Source organism: Trichogramma pretiosum, unplaced genomic scaffold, assembly GCF_000599845.2.
Source record: "Trichogramma pretiosum strain Unisexual culture from Peru unplaced genomic scaffold, Tpre_2.0 scaffold29, whole genome shotgun sequence".
Taxonomy (NCBI): Eukaryota; Metazoa; Arthropoda; class Insecta; order Hymenoptera; family Trichogrammatidae; genus Trichogramma; species Trichogramma pretiosum.
Genome location: NW_019641669.1, coordinates 1,728,631 through 1,744,946, shown reverse-complemented (window position 1 = coordinate 1,744,946; position 16,316 = coordinate 1,728,631). Strand labels below are relative to the sequence as shown.

Here is a 16,316-nt window from a genome sequence, read left to right as displayed (position 1 = left end):
TGTTATGGGAGTCGTGTCCGTGTGCAGTCGCTGAAATTCGGTTAGTCACTTGGTCCATTCGAAGCGGCGCAGGTCTCTTTTCATCTCGTGGCTGCCGTCTATCACTCGTGCGCGCGTATAACACGATAAAAAGTCCTAAGTCAGCTTTGCTGCTCGCCGCATAGTTAGACTCTCGTTACAGTTCGTCAATATAGTTTGTGCTCTACTGCGCTCAACTCTCGAATATCTTCACACGATTCTTCGTGTACGCGATATACATAGGACTGCGAGTGCTCTGTGCCTCTGTGTGCGCGTGCATGTGTGTGTATGTGAATGCTCGTAACGTTCTATGCGCTGCTTCCTGCACCATCGCCCGTCGAGGTTCGAGGAGTTAATACATTTGTCGGAGTGTCGTTCAACATGACCTTATATCTTTGATTTCACTGTGGTTTCGGGAGATTCAATAACATCGGATAAACATGGCCAACGAAGTGGAAATCAACAAATTCGTGGAAAGTCCTGTGGTTGCATGGGTAAGTTTACAAGATTATAAGGTCCTGATTAAGTGTATAATTTTTTTCTCAAAAATTACATCTCTACAAAACCTTTTTTCAAGTTCTTGGGGCCTTTTTAATTTCATTTTTCCAATTTTACAATTGACTTGATTTTTTATGAAGTAGAATCACTCAAACAAATAATTGGTTTCTTGGTTTTTCGTCGAAAGAATAATACCTCAAGTTTTATCAGTTTTGTTTTGCTAACAATTTAGTCCTTTATTTTGTATGTTTAGAAATCATGAACAAATTTTTTTATTTATGCTAGAATTTATTATTAAGTAATTTCTTACATGCTGTAATATTTAATCGGTCCTACTCTGAATTATTGGGTTTTTGATAACGTTTTGACTTTTACCATAGGCGCATGAAAACACAAAAAAAATTTTTGTCGTCGAAACGTCTACGTGCAGGCGCCCACAGTTCTAACCTCAATTAAATTTTGTATACAAAGAAATGTCAATGAGAATTATTATTCTTCTAAAAATCCATTTTACCATTCATCTAAACGTTCATCTAATAATAAGAAAATTATTTACTCTGAAAATAATTTACAATTTTTTTACATTTTAATTATATGATAAAATGATTTAATTTTTATTCGTTTTGTTTTACAGCTGATCACATGCCTCGATGACCCGACTATTTTACTTAGCTACAATGATATAATTGATGGTGTGCTTCTACATAATGTATTTTTGCAAGTGTAAGTTTTTAATTAAAGAATTTTTTCATTTTATAGTCCACCTTCATGTGTTTATGAAACATAAAACATTAATTAAAACTTCTCTTACAGCGATCCTGAGGCATTGTATGATGGAGTTCAACATTCATGTGGAGACATTAAAATTCGTACTCGAAATTTAGAAATAGTTCTAAATAATATAAGGCAATATTATCATTGTCAATTAAAACAGTTAGTAATGGTCAGTCCTAACATTTATAAATTGGCCAAGGAACCAGAAAAAAATGTTAATGAAGCAAGAATGTTATTGATTTTATTATTGGGAGCTGCAGCTCAATGTCCACACAACCATCAATTCATTGATCGAATACAGGATATAAGGCATGAAAATGTTCAAATGGGAATTGCAGATTGCATCAAAGAAGTGACAAATGGTACTGGTATAGTAATTAAACCAGAAGTCATGGATAACGTAAATTTGGGTGCAGTTTTTACAAATATGCAGAATATTTTAAAAGAAAGAGATGAGTATCTTGCAGAGCTGCAAGAAATCAAAGCTCTTACCGTTGGTAATGACTTTGAGATGTCTATTTTAGATAAATCTGTAGACACCAGTGTGCAGGACTCAAGTTCAACTCTTAATAGAAGTTCTTCATCTTTCAAAAATTCTTTGAATTTATCTACTGTAAAAGACGATAGTGCATTCAACTTAGCTACCAAATATCAAGATACATCTAGAGAAGATTCACATATTGCTCTAGAGCTAGTTGAGTTGAAAACTAAAATAAGAAAACAACGACAAGAAATAGAAGAAAAAACAGAACAGATTGCAGAATGTAAAACAGAAATAACAAGTCGCGAAGAAATGATTATAAAATTACGTGAACAAAATCAGGAATTGAAAATGGCAGCTCGCAAAGGTAAGTCATATCAAGATGAGCTTGATGCAGCCATGGAAAAAGTATCCCAAGTGGACAAACTTGAAGTGGAGATGTCAAAATTTAAAGATATAGATTCAGAACTTGATTTTTACAAACGCCGAGTCAATGAGTTACGAGATGACAATCGTTTGCTCACAGAAGGTCGTGCGATTTTGGATGAAAAACTTGCAGCTCTGCAAAAACAAGTTAGCGTGGTGACAAAGCTTGAACAAGAAATTGAGGATTATAAAGCCAAGATGCAGGAAACGCACCACGAGCGAATGATCGAAAAAGTTCGTTATCAAGAGTTGTACGAAGAGAAAGAGCAGCTATTGAATATCATTAAAAGTAAATCGCCGATGCAGGAAATCCAAGCTAAAATAGAAGTTGACGAGATGAGCATGGAACTCGATCCAAACAGTTTCGACAACATCAAACCAACTGACAATAGATTATCAGACGAGTTAGAGCGTAGCGCTCAGAGTCAAGTTCTGAGGCTCGAATTGGAAAATACGAAGCTCCGTCATGCTATGGATTTGATCAAGGATCAGCAGTACGGAGAATACAAAACGAAGCTGTCGGAACTGAATCATGCCAATCTTGAGCTACGACTGTGCGTCAAACAATTGGAAGTAGCAAAAGAGAAGCTCGAGAACGAGAAAAAGACACTGCAGAGCACCATTGATTCCGGTAACAAGCGATGCGAGAAACTCGAGTCCAACGCCAAGAGTCAACTTGCTAAAATTGACTCTCTTCAGCAAGAAATAGAGAATCTGCGCCAGAGAATGATGGAAATCAATGCCAGTAACGAAGAAAAGCTGGAACGAGAGCGTCAGTATGCGAAAAACATGATTGCCATTTCGGAACGTCGTGCCGAGGAAACGGAAAATCTGTACAAAGACGAAATGGCCAATCTTGCTCGCTTGACCACGGAAAATCAGACGCAGCAGGAGCGAATTTTATCTCTCGAACGCTCGGCAGAGGCAAGTCACAACGAGCTGTTGAAGATCCGAGATCAGTTCAGCGACAAGGAGCGTCTCATCGACGAGGCCAACATGACCATCAAAGATCTTGAGCGTAAATTAAGCATGGCTCATTCGCGCATCGCCACCTTCGACGTGCAACTGGTTCGACTGGCCGAGCTCGAAACTATCCGGAAAGAGCTCGACGCCAAGGCTGCGGTAGATCGCGAGACCTTGGAAACTTTACAAGCCGACTTGATCGCGGAAAAACTCGCCGTCAAGCGCGCCAACGAACGCCTGGCCCAGCTGGCTGAAAGCCAGCCAAACTCGAACGAGTCGGACTTCGCCGCTGCCGACGAGGAACGCGCTCGTCTCCAAGTGACGGTTTCGCGGCTAGAGAGCGAAATCCACACGATGACGAGTCAGCAAGCCGAGACGCAGGCGGCCAATCGCGAGCTGGAGGCACGCTGCCAACGCCTCGAGACAGAGCTCGCCGCCTTGGAGAAGGCCCGCGACGAGCTGGTGACGGATCAGCGTCGACTTCAAACGTTGCACGATCAGCTCGGCTCGGAATACGAAGATCTGGAGAAAGAGCGGGAGAGTATGCGTGCGTCGTTGCGCGATGTCAGACAGGACGTCAGGCAGCTCAGGCAGAAGCTCGACCAAGCCGAAGCCAAAGTCCTCCAGGTACAGAGAGAGAAAGACAAGACTGTGGCCAATGCCACGAGCTTGGCGAATCTGCGTCTCGAGCATTCCAAGTTGAGAGACGATTTCCGATTTCTTTACAAAACTGCGGAAGGAGTCAAAGAACAAAATCGCGCGCTTTTGCTTGAAAATCACAAACTTCGTTCCGAGTGCTCGGCGAAGGGTATGCGAGTGGCCGAACTTCAGGGCGATCTTAGCGTCAACGAGCAGCGCTTGAGCAGACTCGAGGCGGACAAGAGCAAATTGGTGGAGCGCTTGGATATGATGACGCACACGAACAATGTTTTGGAGTCGGATCGTCGCAGTCTAATGGATCAAGTGACCCTGGTATTCACGCAATATCACGAACTGTTGCAACATTCGCTCGAAGATAGGGAGCAACACTACATGGAAGAAAAGATCTACACCGATAAAGTGAACCACCTGCATCGACAAAAAGAAAAGCTGGAAGAGAAGATCATGGACTATTATCGTAAAACCGAAAACGCAAACAAGAAAAAAGGCCTGGGAGCCAGTTTCGTTCGAAAAGTGCGCAAAGGACTGTTCGGTCGTGCCAGTTCTTCCAGGCGGGCTTCGTGGACCGGTGACAGCTTGAACAGGTGCGAGACACCTCCGAACAGTACCTGCGATTTGGAGGAGCGCAAAGCCACACCCGTCCATTCGAGGTCGTCCAGTAACGAGTTCGACGATTTACCAGCTGGCATTTACGAGCCTGGACTATCGTTACCAGGTACCAGACGAGGTGTGTACTACAACGACGTGTCTCCGCCCTCGTTGAGCCACAGCACGCCGAATCGTAGCCCACCGACGATCCATAGTCCAGAACCCAGCCCCCCAGAGTCCGACAGCGAGAGAAAGGATCCTCAATCTATCATAGTTTTCAACAAAGTCTCCGCTGTCATCAACGAGACCACTAGCTCGAACGTAGTGGCTCAGCAATCAACGTCTGAGCCACCACCCAAGACTAGCGACAACGAAGCGTCTAACGACAAAGACGAAAAATTGCCTAGTTCCATTTGGTACGAATACGGTTGCGTATAAAAAAAAACCGACGCTTGTTTTACGAATTTACTGTACAGAACTGATTTATTCTTATTAACGTTAGTGTTTTGACTATCGAGTATTTACATTTTCACATATTTAATCTCAAACGCCTTCGAATAGATTTTAAGATACGTTGCCTTACACTTAAAAGTAACAACGAAATGTTACGGAGATTTGCTTGTGCATAATTTTTAATTTTTTTACCAGTGCTTGTCAAACATTAAGCGTACAAAATGTTAATGTACTTGCCAGCCTTTAGGTCAGATCAAAATATATTCCGATTGCGGACTGAAAACTCGTATCCGTACGTTTTTTAACAATTCCGTCGTATTGTTATTGTTCCTAGTATTAATAATTGACAACTATTTTTTGATAGGCTACAATTTTTATAAATATTTTTATAAAGAGTTATAAATACGCGCATTTTTAGTAAGCATTTATACGTATGGTTGTAACGTTATTGACAATTTAACGTAAAATGCTTAAGATGCCTTTGTATAAACAAAACTTTTTTAGATTGATAATCGTGTGCTTTAATTTGGCGATTGTTTTTATAGATACTGATCTGAATGCATATAAATAATATGCAGTATTGAGCTATTGTATAATGTCATATTATATTCACTCAGGAGTGTAGAATTACATTTTTTATGTATAGTTTATTAGATAGTTACAATTTTTTGTATGATGGTTTACCCTTAAGTTTCAATAAATATACTTACTTGAAAATTAATTCAGTTCTGTTTATTTTTATTCCATTATTTACTTTTTACATTGCGTAACTGCTTTTGAGAAATAAAAATAAAAATAACAAATAAAGAAAAACTTTGATACAAGCAGATAATAATAATGCAAGAATTATATTTTTCAACAATTTTATTATATAAAATTTTTATATTATAATACATTTTAAATTAACAATTACTTTTATAAAATAATATAAATCAAAATCATTCACTTATTTTCAATTTTATTCACAATCATTCAAAATATTTTTTTAATTCGATTTATGGTGCTCCAAAGATTTAGTCATGTATTTGTCTAATCCATACAATATGATAAAGTGACAGATATGTAAGCACAAAGAGCTGTAAATAGTACTTGGATAAGTGTTCCAACACAATTCAATAAGTCCTAAAATGACCAATCGGGTGTGAGTCTTAAAATCACAAGTCCAAAGTAAATAAGGTAATGTATGATAATACCAAACATAAAATTGGTAATGCAAAGATCTGCTAAAAAGTATACCAAGAAAATTTGCCGTAAACATTGGTAATATAAATAGTGTACTTGCTACACTCATGTCAACTCTAGTCTTTCTATTAAACTGAGGCTTAAGATCTTTTTGAATAGTCATGAGTTTTTTGTAGGAAGTTAAATACTTGATCCATTTTGGAGCAAAATATATCAGCGTGATGATATGTAAAGCGAGTAAAGTTATGTGAAAGTATGGATTGACAAAGAAATCTTCAGACAAAAATCTCCAATTAACAGTCCACTTGAATTCAAATATTCTGCCTAAATTGAAAGCACCTTTGATGTATGCTATAGGATTAGTTATTAAAAATGGCAACCCTAAAACAAGTTGTATATTTGCGCATATGAACAAATGATAAATTGTGTTTATCCATCCCAAGTTTGTGATGTAAGCAGCTAGCAACGCTGGAGCATACAAGAGTATATTCATTTTCACAGATACCGCTAAACTGTACAAAACACTTCCTAAGTACCATTTATCATTCAAAAATGCAACAATAGCTCCATATAGTAAAATCACAGCCACTGGATCATTGAAAAGTCTCAAAACAAATATTGAGTGTATTCTATAAGAAGTTAAAAACACTAGAATCAAAACGTAAGGTGGTACTTTCTTTGCTCGCCTGTAAATGTCAAATACCAAAACAAGAAGTACATAGTAGAACACTGAGTATATGTACTGAGCAAGCTTGATGTAAGTTCCACGCAGAGTCACGTAGTAAAGGGCCATAAATATGTAAACAAATCCAGCTGGATAAACCAATGGTCCTGTATCGCCTTTCAATTGTGAGTAATCGAGAGTTCCATTGAGTACACCTTCAACCTCTTGCATATAAGCTTTCCAGTCGATTTCGGTGTAAGGCACTGTCTCGATCACGTAGGTGTTGAGTACCACTTCGAGGAGTAAAAACAAAAATGCTGGGACGGCGAGTTTTCTCGGATCCGTGGCATAGGACAAAAGTTCGCCCCATTTGTTTGGCGTCTTCTTGAACTGTCTGTAATACTGTCGAGCACTGTTGACGATGTGCATCTTGGTTGTTGTGCGTAATCAACTCGCCCTATCGATCACGAACTTGGTCGTCGGACTGAAACGTGGAAACGCGAGGCTCGCGAGTACGATATAGTTACACATGGGCCGCGATGCACCACAAATAGCAGCTCATTACCAAAATAGCACGGTAATGTAGGGTCCAGAGAGAGACAGAGAGTAAAGCTATGCGGTTAAAGTACTCGTGTACGTGTAATCGTACGTTCACACGCGCAGCTTTTCGTATATGCTAGCACAACAGACGACCGCGTGGCGTGACTCCCACAAATCACTCCAGCTTCGATGTATTATACTTCAAATTGTCACCGGTCTCGTTACTCATCGATACCGTTGTATGACGCACGTCTGGATCTGTTTATGTAAACATACACACACACTGAGATGTTTTTTCGTGACGTCGTAAATCGCCGAAGATGCAGCACGTGCCGAACTTGTCAATTTCAAGATAGTTTCTCTTCAGGCAAGATATTCGTATATATCGCCGTCGTCTGCTACGTACCACAGCACGAACTGGAATCGATTGTTTTGCGGTAACAGTTCTCGCAGAGCAGCATCGCACAGGCAGCGCGAGCGCGTGCGTTTTTCGCAGATAAGACATTTCTCGACGGAGCAGCGCAGTCAGTAGTGGGTAGGGTTGTCATAGTGCAATTTGCTGCTGCAGAGAGTGCAGTACCCGTGTCTGCCGGTATAACAGTTGCGGCAGTCCAAGTGCAGAGTCGGTGCAAATCGCGACGGTGTGCAGTATACTCCGCGAGAGCGAGAGAGAGCGAGAGAGAGAGAGAGAGAGAGAGAGGGAGAGAGTCTAAAGTGCACTACACTCTGCGTACGTACGGAGGCAGTCTAGTATATACAGAGCAGAAGTGCTCCTACAGCAGCTCTGTTATATGCAGTTTCGAGTGAGTCGCTGCTTCTTACATATGTGTGTAATGTACTGACTGCATGCGATATAACGTGTACAGTGTAGGTAATTAGACGTGTGTGCATGCATATGTACGTGTATACGGATTGTGGCGTATTACATACGCAGGCGATCAACCCGTCGGGACGACAGTGACAGAGAGAGAGAGAGAGAGAGAGAGAGAGGAAACGAGGAAGAGAGAGTGAGGGACGCAGCTACGGGACATCGAGGAGTCAGTTTGGCAATTGCTGCGCGCGTAGGCACACCACAGTCCGCACAGGCACTGTCTGACTCGACTGCAGTATATTGCCGACAGAGCGGAATCCGCGAGCCCGCGCGTGCGACCATGTCCGAGGGGACGAGAACGACTCGTACATCAACGTGTCATGCATAAGAGGTCCTGGCTGCAGCAGTGTCATCGTCGTGACAATTACCACAACATCTATCCTGCTGTTCCGATGAGAGCGGGAAATGATGCCGACGAACTCGCGGCTGCAATCGTCTGCAAATTGCAACGATGGTGAGCCTATTATGAGCTACCCTATAGTTACATACTATCGTAATGTTATACTTTTTAACCTTTTCACTTTGCACTCTACTTTTGCGCGTATACGAGCGATGTACGTACCTATATACCTGTACAGGTATAAATCACGCCGTGTTGTACACGGCACTTACATGCATTATATGCGTATATTGTATGTGGTGCAAACGGGCCTCGGAGTGAGAGCTATGCCGTTCTCGCGCTACATATAGCGCTGCTGCTCTATGTTGATATATCTAATGCATATATCCTCGTGCGCGGTTCCACTCCCACGCGCGCCTCTATGCATTCAATATTTCCTCCCAAAGATACGATCGTATCAGCAGCAACCTCCTGTTCTCTGCCTATGCGACTGACTGTCTGCCTATATATCTACATGCATATTATACATACATACACACGCAGTATATACACTATATATACACACACACTCGTACACCCGCGATACGCGTTTCGTGCACTAAATTAACGCACGATATATATACATGTACGTACTGCGCGAATGCACAGAAAACTTTTATCGCGACGATGCAGTTATTTCTTCGCGCGTATATTGCCCTCCTTACGTACGTTTAATCTCCTATCTCGTGATGCGAATAATACACTGCACCGAGAAGTAACGTCTCGCTTTTTTTTTCTTCCTCTTCTTTCGCTTTCGAGTTTTACGAGGCGATTTATATTCTTTCCTTTATTTTATGTACCCCTCTTTAGCGCTATAATATGTTTAATGTCTCGACTATTATTGCCCGTAGGATATGAATGGGACACATTGATGGAAGTTGTTCACGAGCCTATTGAGAAAAATTATACACTACTTGAAGAAATCGGAAAGTAAGTTCGATACTTCTTCCACTTTATCGATTTTTCTTTCTTTTTTTCTTTTTACTGCCGCGATTACTCATCCTTGCTGTTGGCTTATGTTGCAGAGGTCAATTTGCCGTTGTAAAAAAATGTGTGGAATTAAAGAGCGGTGCCAAATTCGCTGCGAAAATCATGAGGAAGAGAAGGGTAGCCAGGGGAGTGGCTGCAGCTGACATCGGTAAAATACATTTTCAAATGTTTATTTACTCTCTTTTTTATTCATGTAACTGTGCTACTATAATTTTTTTTCTTTCGTTTTTTGCAGCTCGTGAAGCTGGATTATTGGCCCAGCTGAGACATCCTAATATTGTATCTTTGCACAAAGTCATCGACACAGGCACCACCGTAGTATTATTACTGGAACTGATAACTGGAGGAGAATTATTTCATTGGGTGCCATCTAATGAAACTGAGGCTGCTCATGTGGTTGGTTGACTAACAGTTTCAATTGAAACTCTTTTATTTACCATTACTAACTACTTGTTATTCAAGGTTGGACAAGTTTTAAAAGCATTGAGTCACTTACATTCTCATCAAGTTGCACATTTAGACATCAAACCTGAAAATATTCTACTCTCAACTCCACCACCTATGCCCAATATTAAACTCATAGGTAATATCATCTCAGTATTACTTTGATACAAAGATTTAAATGTATCATTAACAAATTGACTTATTTTTAGATCTTGGTTTATCGCATCGATTAACTCCTGGCTCTGAACACAGAGCTTTATTTGGAACACCAGAATTTGTTGCACCTGAAATTGTTAATTATGAGCCATTGAGTTTGGGAACTGATTTATGGGCTGTTGGCGTTTTAACTTACATATTGCTTAGTGGTGCTTCTCCATTTTTAGGTGATGATAAACAGGAAACATATGCTAATGTGGCATCTTGTCAGTACCAATTTGATGAAAAGTATTTTGAAAATGTATCTGAATATGCTAAGAATTTTATACAGTCTCTATTAGTTAAAGATCCAAAGTAAGAATTTTATTGATATATATTTTACTCGATGTCTATTTATCCTTAAAAAATGATAAAATATTTTTTACAGAAAAAGAGGTACTGCAGAATCTTGTTTGGCACATCCATGGATTGTAACGGTGTGTTCCTTGTGTATTCCAGAAACTGAATAACTTTTTATTTTTTCTAAGTGCTTTTTATGATGTTTGTTTTTTGATTGATGTACTAATTACTTGTGTATATTAGTTTTTCGTTTTTAATCGTTTTTATTTGATTTGTATTTTTTTATTTCTGCACATTCTTTGTACAGTTTGCAATCTTAAACTAACAGTAGAGCCCGTTAAATGAACAGTGGATTCATATTATGTGAGAATGCATATTTCTCTCTTGTGACATTAGTTAGACTTATAAGACAAAGTTTTAGATTTAAAAAAAAAAAGAAACAAAATTATAATTTTGAAAAAATTCGTTAATAAAATGATAATGAAGTTAAATATTGCTGTAATAAGTATTATTTTTTTATAACACGAAAATTTGCTTGCGAGCACTAGCATTATATGCATTAAATGAAACCACTGGAAAATCGGGTGGATTGTGTGCTCAACTCACCTCCTTTTTTTAGTTTTCGACTTTGTAAGTTATTTTTTCGTTTTGTGTTATCTGTGAACGAGCGGCACATTTCTATAACTATAATAACATACGTAGGAATCGCAAGTCTGTCACGAATTAGGAGACGATATCATTTCGGCCGCGAAAGGAGGATGCATACAAACGGTATCGCAACTGCTTCAGCAAGGAGCTCCGGCAGGCGTACAGGATTTCGTATGTATCTTTCGCGTCTGCGTGCAATCGAATCTCAAACGATAATTCTCATAACGATTGAATAATGTTCTAGAATCAGGACACTCTGTTGCATATCGCGTGCAAGAACGGTGACGAGGGACTCGTTGCGTTGTTGATCGACCACGGCTTGGATCTAGACGCGACGAACAAGAGCGGCCAGACTCCGTTGCACGTCGCGGCCAAGCACGGACACATCGAGGTCGTCAGGCTTCTGTGCCAAGCTGGCTGCGACGTCGACAAAACGAATCGCGGCATCAGAGCCGATGTGACTGCCATCAAGTACGGCCATACAGACATAGCAAGTCTGCTCGACAAGTTGAGAAACGTGAGTGAGAGAAAGTAAAAAAACGAAGACGAGAAATAATTTCGTGAATGTATTATAATTCGTGAGAGGGTCCTCTTGAATGATGATTAATGACTTTTGCAGATGAATCAAAGAGAGGCATTTATTAAACAATTGCAGCCATCGCGACGGCCTATAGACTGTCTGCACGTACGCCTACTGGGCCACTGCGCGTCAGGCAAAAGCTCACTCGTCAATTCATTGCGGGCTGGAATTTTTAATTTCGGCTTCTTCAAAAGGGCTAAAAATCAAAATCAAAATACAAAGGTATGCGCACGCAATTAAAGATAAAGTTGAAGATAGATGAGTTAAAGATAATTGATAAAATATTATGACTTATAGCGCGATCCTAGTATTGAATTAGATGTCACAACGAAGCACGAATCACTTAGTTTTGAGCACAGTGACAACGAGTACGAAAGTACAATAGGTATCGAGATAAGTCGAGGTAACGTAGGTGAGCAACAAATACTTTTCAAATCGTATTCACCTCTCGATGTACAAGTCCACTTTAAAAATGGTCAATTGTTGGGCCTCTTAGGCGGTGAATGCGTATTTTGGGAATTCTGCGGACGAGAAGATTACCTGGTCTCCTATCATCGAGCTCTAATGGCTCATCAGCCTATGCAAGTCAATTTGATCACGATCAGTCTACGTCAGCCATTGAACGTGCAAATACAGCAGGCTCGATTCTGGCTGCGATTCATCGCGGATCGCATTAGGCCGAACAACATCGGTTTCGCGGGCAAATGCGCCGACGTGCAGGTCATACTGGTCGGCACCTACGCGCCCGAGCCTCCAATCGGTAACAATACGAACGGCAAAAATCTGTTGGAGCCTTTGCTGGCGTCGCTGAAGGAATTCATTCCGCTCTTGGGCGAGGAGTTCAAGTGCGTCGCTTTGGACGCCACGAGTCCATCCTGTCCGGGACTGAAGCAGCTGCGAGCGTACCTGAATCAGGCCAGGGGAAAATGTTTTGAGGTGAGCAGTGAAAACTGATTTAATTCCAGTGGGAAATTCACTTTACCATAATCGAGCAAAACTTATTAGAGTTCACACGATCTCTCGTGGAGTGGTTTAATGGAAGCCTGGAGAGCTCATACGCAATCTCTGGAAAATCCTCCCATGCTGCTGGACTTGAAGGGATTCGTTCGCGAAGTCAGACTCGTCAATCCACTGGTTTCCGTCGAGCACTGCAAGCACCTGGCAGAGCAATTACAAGCATTCGGAGAGTGCCTCATTCTCCCGGGAGATTTGTACGTTTTGAGCCTAGAATGGTTATGGAGAGACGCAATCGGCTGGCAATTGAATCCAGACCAAAAGAATCGTTTGGGATTCCGTACGACGGGCGTCTACACGGCGGAAGATTTTCAAGCTCGATGTCCGTGTCCAGCGAATCAAGCTTTGCAAGTTTTGCAGGCTTTTCACTTATGTGTACCTGTGAGTATTCAAAAATGTGATTGTTATTTCGTTAATTTAAAGTGATATGTCATTGAAAATCGTATTTAATAGTGCGAAGTTGACGACGAAGAAATTGAGTACGAAATTCCCTGTTTGAATCTTGTCGAACGGCTATCCGGCCTGTGGGAGCCTTGGCCATCGGCCCCTATGTCATTAACTCCACACGCGGGCTTTCGCCTTTTTCCAGTCGAAGCGCGTCTCTACAATTTGTTACCAATTTTTCCACACCTTCAAGTGAGCGTTTTAATGAAATATTATTTTATTTGAACTTAAAAATTACATCGTACTTGAATGCGTTACGTTTTGCACCAGGTACAATTACGAAAAACAACTCAGTCTTGGAACTGCCAAGAGTCCGACTTGTATCAGTGGTGGCGTGGCTCAAAATTGTGTCTCGGCCCGTGCGAGTGCATCGTCACTTTGGAGGAAGAGGAGCAAGGATGTATTCAAGTGTGGGTACGTGGCCCTCGTGGAACCGGAGCCCAATGCTTTAATTTGTTAGGAATCGTCTTGGACGCGGTTGATTCTGCTCTCGACATCGTTGCGCCAGGAATGTTGCTGGAAAGACACTGGCAGAGTCCAAGTCAATTAAGGGATTACGACGAAGTAAGCATCAACTTATATTCGCACATTTTTTTGTATAAACTGAGGCAAATCTCATGCCATTAACTATTTAGGTCATCCATTCGTGGGAGCCAACGACAATCAACAATGCTCTACTAGATCGAAATTTTCAAGAAGCTTTTTTCAAGAATCCCTTCAATGGCCAACGTGAAAGTGTTTGGCACATGATCGGTTGCGGATTGACTTCGATAGAGAATTGCATTCCTGGCGTAAAGCAGTCAATAAAGAGCATCAAGCCGGCGATTCAAAGACGATTGGCGCAATTGCTCGATCCTCCCGATTCATATGGTCGTGACTGGTGTTTACTCACGGTGAGACTTGGCCTTGGCGATCGAGTTGCTCAGTTTGACAGTACAATCAATAGCCCTACCTTAAGGTGAAATATTAACATTGAATAGTTATATAATGATTTTTAACGCAATGTAACTTGGGCGAATTTTCTCAATTTTAGAATTCTCAACTGCGCTGGAAACGATTGCACGGTCGGCACTTTGATAAAACAACTGCGTGCTTTGGGACGCGAAGACGCTGTAAAAGTTCTGCTAACCTTCACTCCGACGTATTTAATGTCAACACCCGTAGAATCTGATACGGGATCCAATCTTTCGAGATGACGGCCCTGCTCATTGTCTCTGAATAGCAACAATTTTTTTTTCAAACAAAAAGCTCGATAAGCACTTAAAAGCAGCGGCACATGCACACACTTTTTTATTGACACCGAAGAAAAATAATTTAGACTTTTCCATACGAGCAATTGTCCAAACTTTTTATTATATTGCTATATTCTATGTATTGTGAGCTTGTAAGAAACTGTATGTTTAGGCTATAGAATATAACGTGATATAAGTGCATAATATTCTACACTTTTACACTTTGTCAACGATGTAAGAGTATATGAAAAAAAAATTATAGATGCGAACGAATTGGGTTTTTCTCATTTTCTCATTTTGTGATAGATGATTCTGAATAATAACATAGTACATACACGTGACATACACGATGTGCGGACGAATGTTCTGCTGCTTAAAATGATAATTTTTTCAGTGAGCGCGCGCATCAGGATTAATTTTTTTAATACGATACAAATAAAAGCTCCTTTTTCAAATTTTTTCAATTTTTATAACGCCATAGAGTACAAGTTCTGGTAAATGTGTGTATGCGTACTCGTATAAATGCATAAACGATGTTTGTTACATAAGAGAATTTAATCAGAGTGAGATGTTTAATACATTATTACGATTGTAGCGTTTATTATCGTCATTATTACTATATTGAAACTATTATTATTATAAACATGTATGATAGATTTGTTAGACTCATTATTGCTATTGTCAAATTTATGAATGAGCGCAGGTGCTTATAATAAAGGGCATAGTACTTAGAAGTAGTATATATACGTATTTATTGGTATTGTGCCGCAACAAGTGTCTTTTGTACTTTAAACAAAGCAATGTTATAGTTATTCAAAGGCATGCGATCTATTGGACATTCTAATTCTCTTTATACAAAACATTGTATAGATATATAAATACATTATATAGTTATGATATACGATACATGGACTGCAAACAACAAAAACACATTTTTTCTATATTATTACGATACGATTTTAAGCGTCGTTGATTTTTTTCTCAAACGATTATTAGGATCGACACACGAATCAAGTCTGAGTGCGTAGATGTTATTTAAGTAGTTGAAATCGTTGACACAGCAGAATTCATTTCCATTAAAGAGAAAAAAACATTCCTACTTTTTTACATTCCTTCTCTCTATTATATGCTACGTCTCAAGAGTACGAGTCATATGATAATATTCACGCGCATTCCGTAAAACATTACCATAAAAAATATTGTAAATGAGTTTGTAATGCAGGTAATGATGCTAATTGTATGCTACGTACAGACATAAGTTACGAGAGAAATCTCGACTTTTTAATAATTCTGATACACAAAGATTTGTAATACACACTCGATTACTTATTGTTAATAGACTGGAACCACTTGTATAATAAAATAGAAAATATCTAGTATTACTGAAAAATAAAGCGAAACTCGAAACTAGAAAATGAACGATTTTTTGTCAATTTTTTCACGAGGGATGGGGTGATCTGTTTACAGAGCTGCAGCATTAGTGGCGGCAGATTCAAACTGTATAAGGCCCCTTGATCGCACCGACATCGAAGAAAAGAAAATCGTAAGTAAAGCGAGCAGCGAGTAAAAAAGACCAGTGTACGCATTATACGCATGGGAGACAGAGAAAAGAAGATGGAGAGAGGCTAAAATAGCCATTGTTATAAACGAGGTGTGCGCATAGGGCATATAGTTTCCATGTCGAGGCGATCGAATTTAGTTGTGTGCGCCCAGTGACGAGTCGGCATCGAGTGGAAGCGCATAATACGTAGTATTGCACTTGTTCGGGGCGAATAATTAAACGGAGGCACGATTGCCAGCGAGAAAAAAAGGAGAGAGACGGAGCAAGAGAAGAAAAAAAACTGGGACGTCGGCCAAGAAAATGAAATAGGCGCAAAGAAATAGCGTCCGAATCAATTTATAGACCTGTAAAGGGAGATTTTCGAGAGAGAAGTAGAAGAAATCGTCGATCGAGCGATTCTTCTTTGGTATA

The 16,316-nt window shown here is 40.1% G+C and overlaps 3 protein-coding genes across 3 annotated transcripts; 2 read left to right on the top strand and 1 right to left on the bottom strand.

Annotated features, from left to right (window-relative positions):
- Positions 1-5,475, top strand: LOC106660051 (daple-like protein). Its single transcript, XM_014382871.2, has 3 exons — positions 1-512; positions 1,151-1,239; positions 1,330-5,475. The coding sequence occupies exons 1-3, from the start codon at positions 459-461 to the stop codon at positions 4,844-4,846; spliced, it is 3,660 nt and encodes a 1,219-aa protein (XP_014238357.1). The 5' UTR covers positions 1-458; the 3' UTR covers positions 4,847-5,475.
- Positions 5,476-5,846: 371 nt separating this feature from the next.
- LOC106660221 (lethal(2)neighbour of Tid protein) lies at positions 5,847-7,648 on the bottom strand. The gene has a single exon (XM_014383144.2). It carries the CDS (start codon positions 7,134-7,136, stop codon positions 5,847-5,849), a length of 1,290 nt encoding a protein of 429 aa, XP_014238630.1. The 5' UTR covers positions 7,137-7,648.
- A 46-nt stretch (positions 7,649-7,694) lies between these two features.
- On the top strand, positions 7,695-15,763 carry LOC106660220 (death-associated protein kinase 1-like). Its single transcript, XM_014383143.2, has 17 exons — positions 7,695-8,572; positions 9,349-9,427; positions 9,523-9,635; positions 9,723-9,883; positions 9,950-10,070; positions 10,141-10,441; positions 10,515-10,563; positions 11,129-11,245; positions 11,319-11,591; positions 11,694-11,876; positions 11,952-12,066; positions 12,151-12,590; positions 12,660-13,049; positions 13,122-13,304; positions 13,383-13,676; positions 13,748-14,070; positions 14,146-15,763. Exons 1-17 carry the CDS (start codon positions 8,524-8,526, stop codon positions 14,306-14,308), a joined length of 3,354 nt encoding a protein of 1,117 aa, XP_014238629.1. The 5' UTR covers positions 7,695-8,523; the 3' UTR covers positions 14,309-15,763.
- Positions 15,764-16,316: the final 553 nt, after the last annotated feature.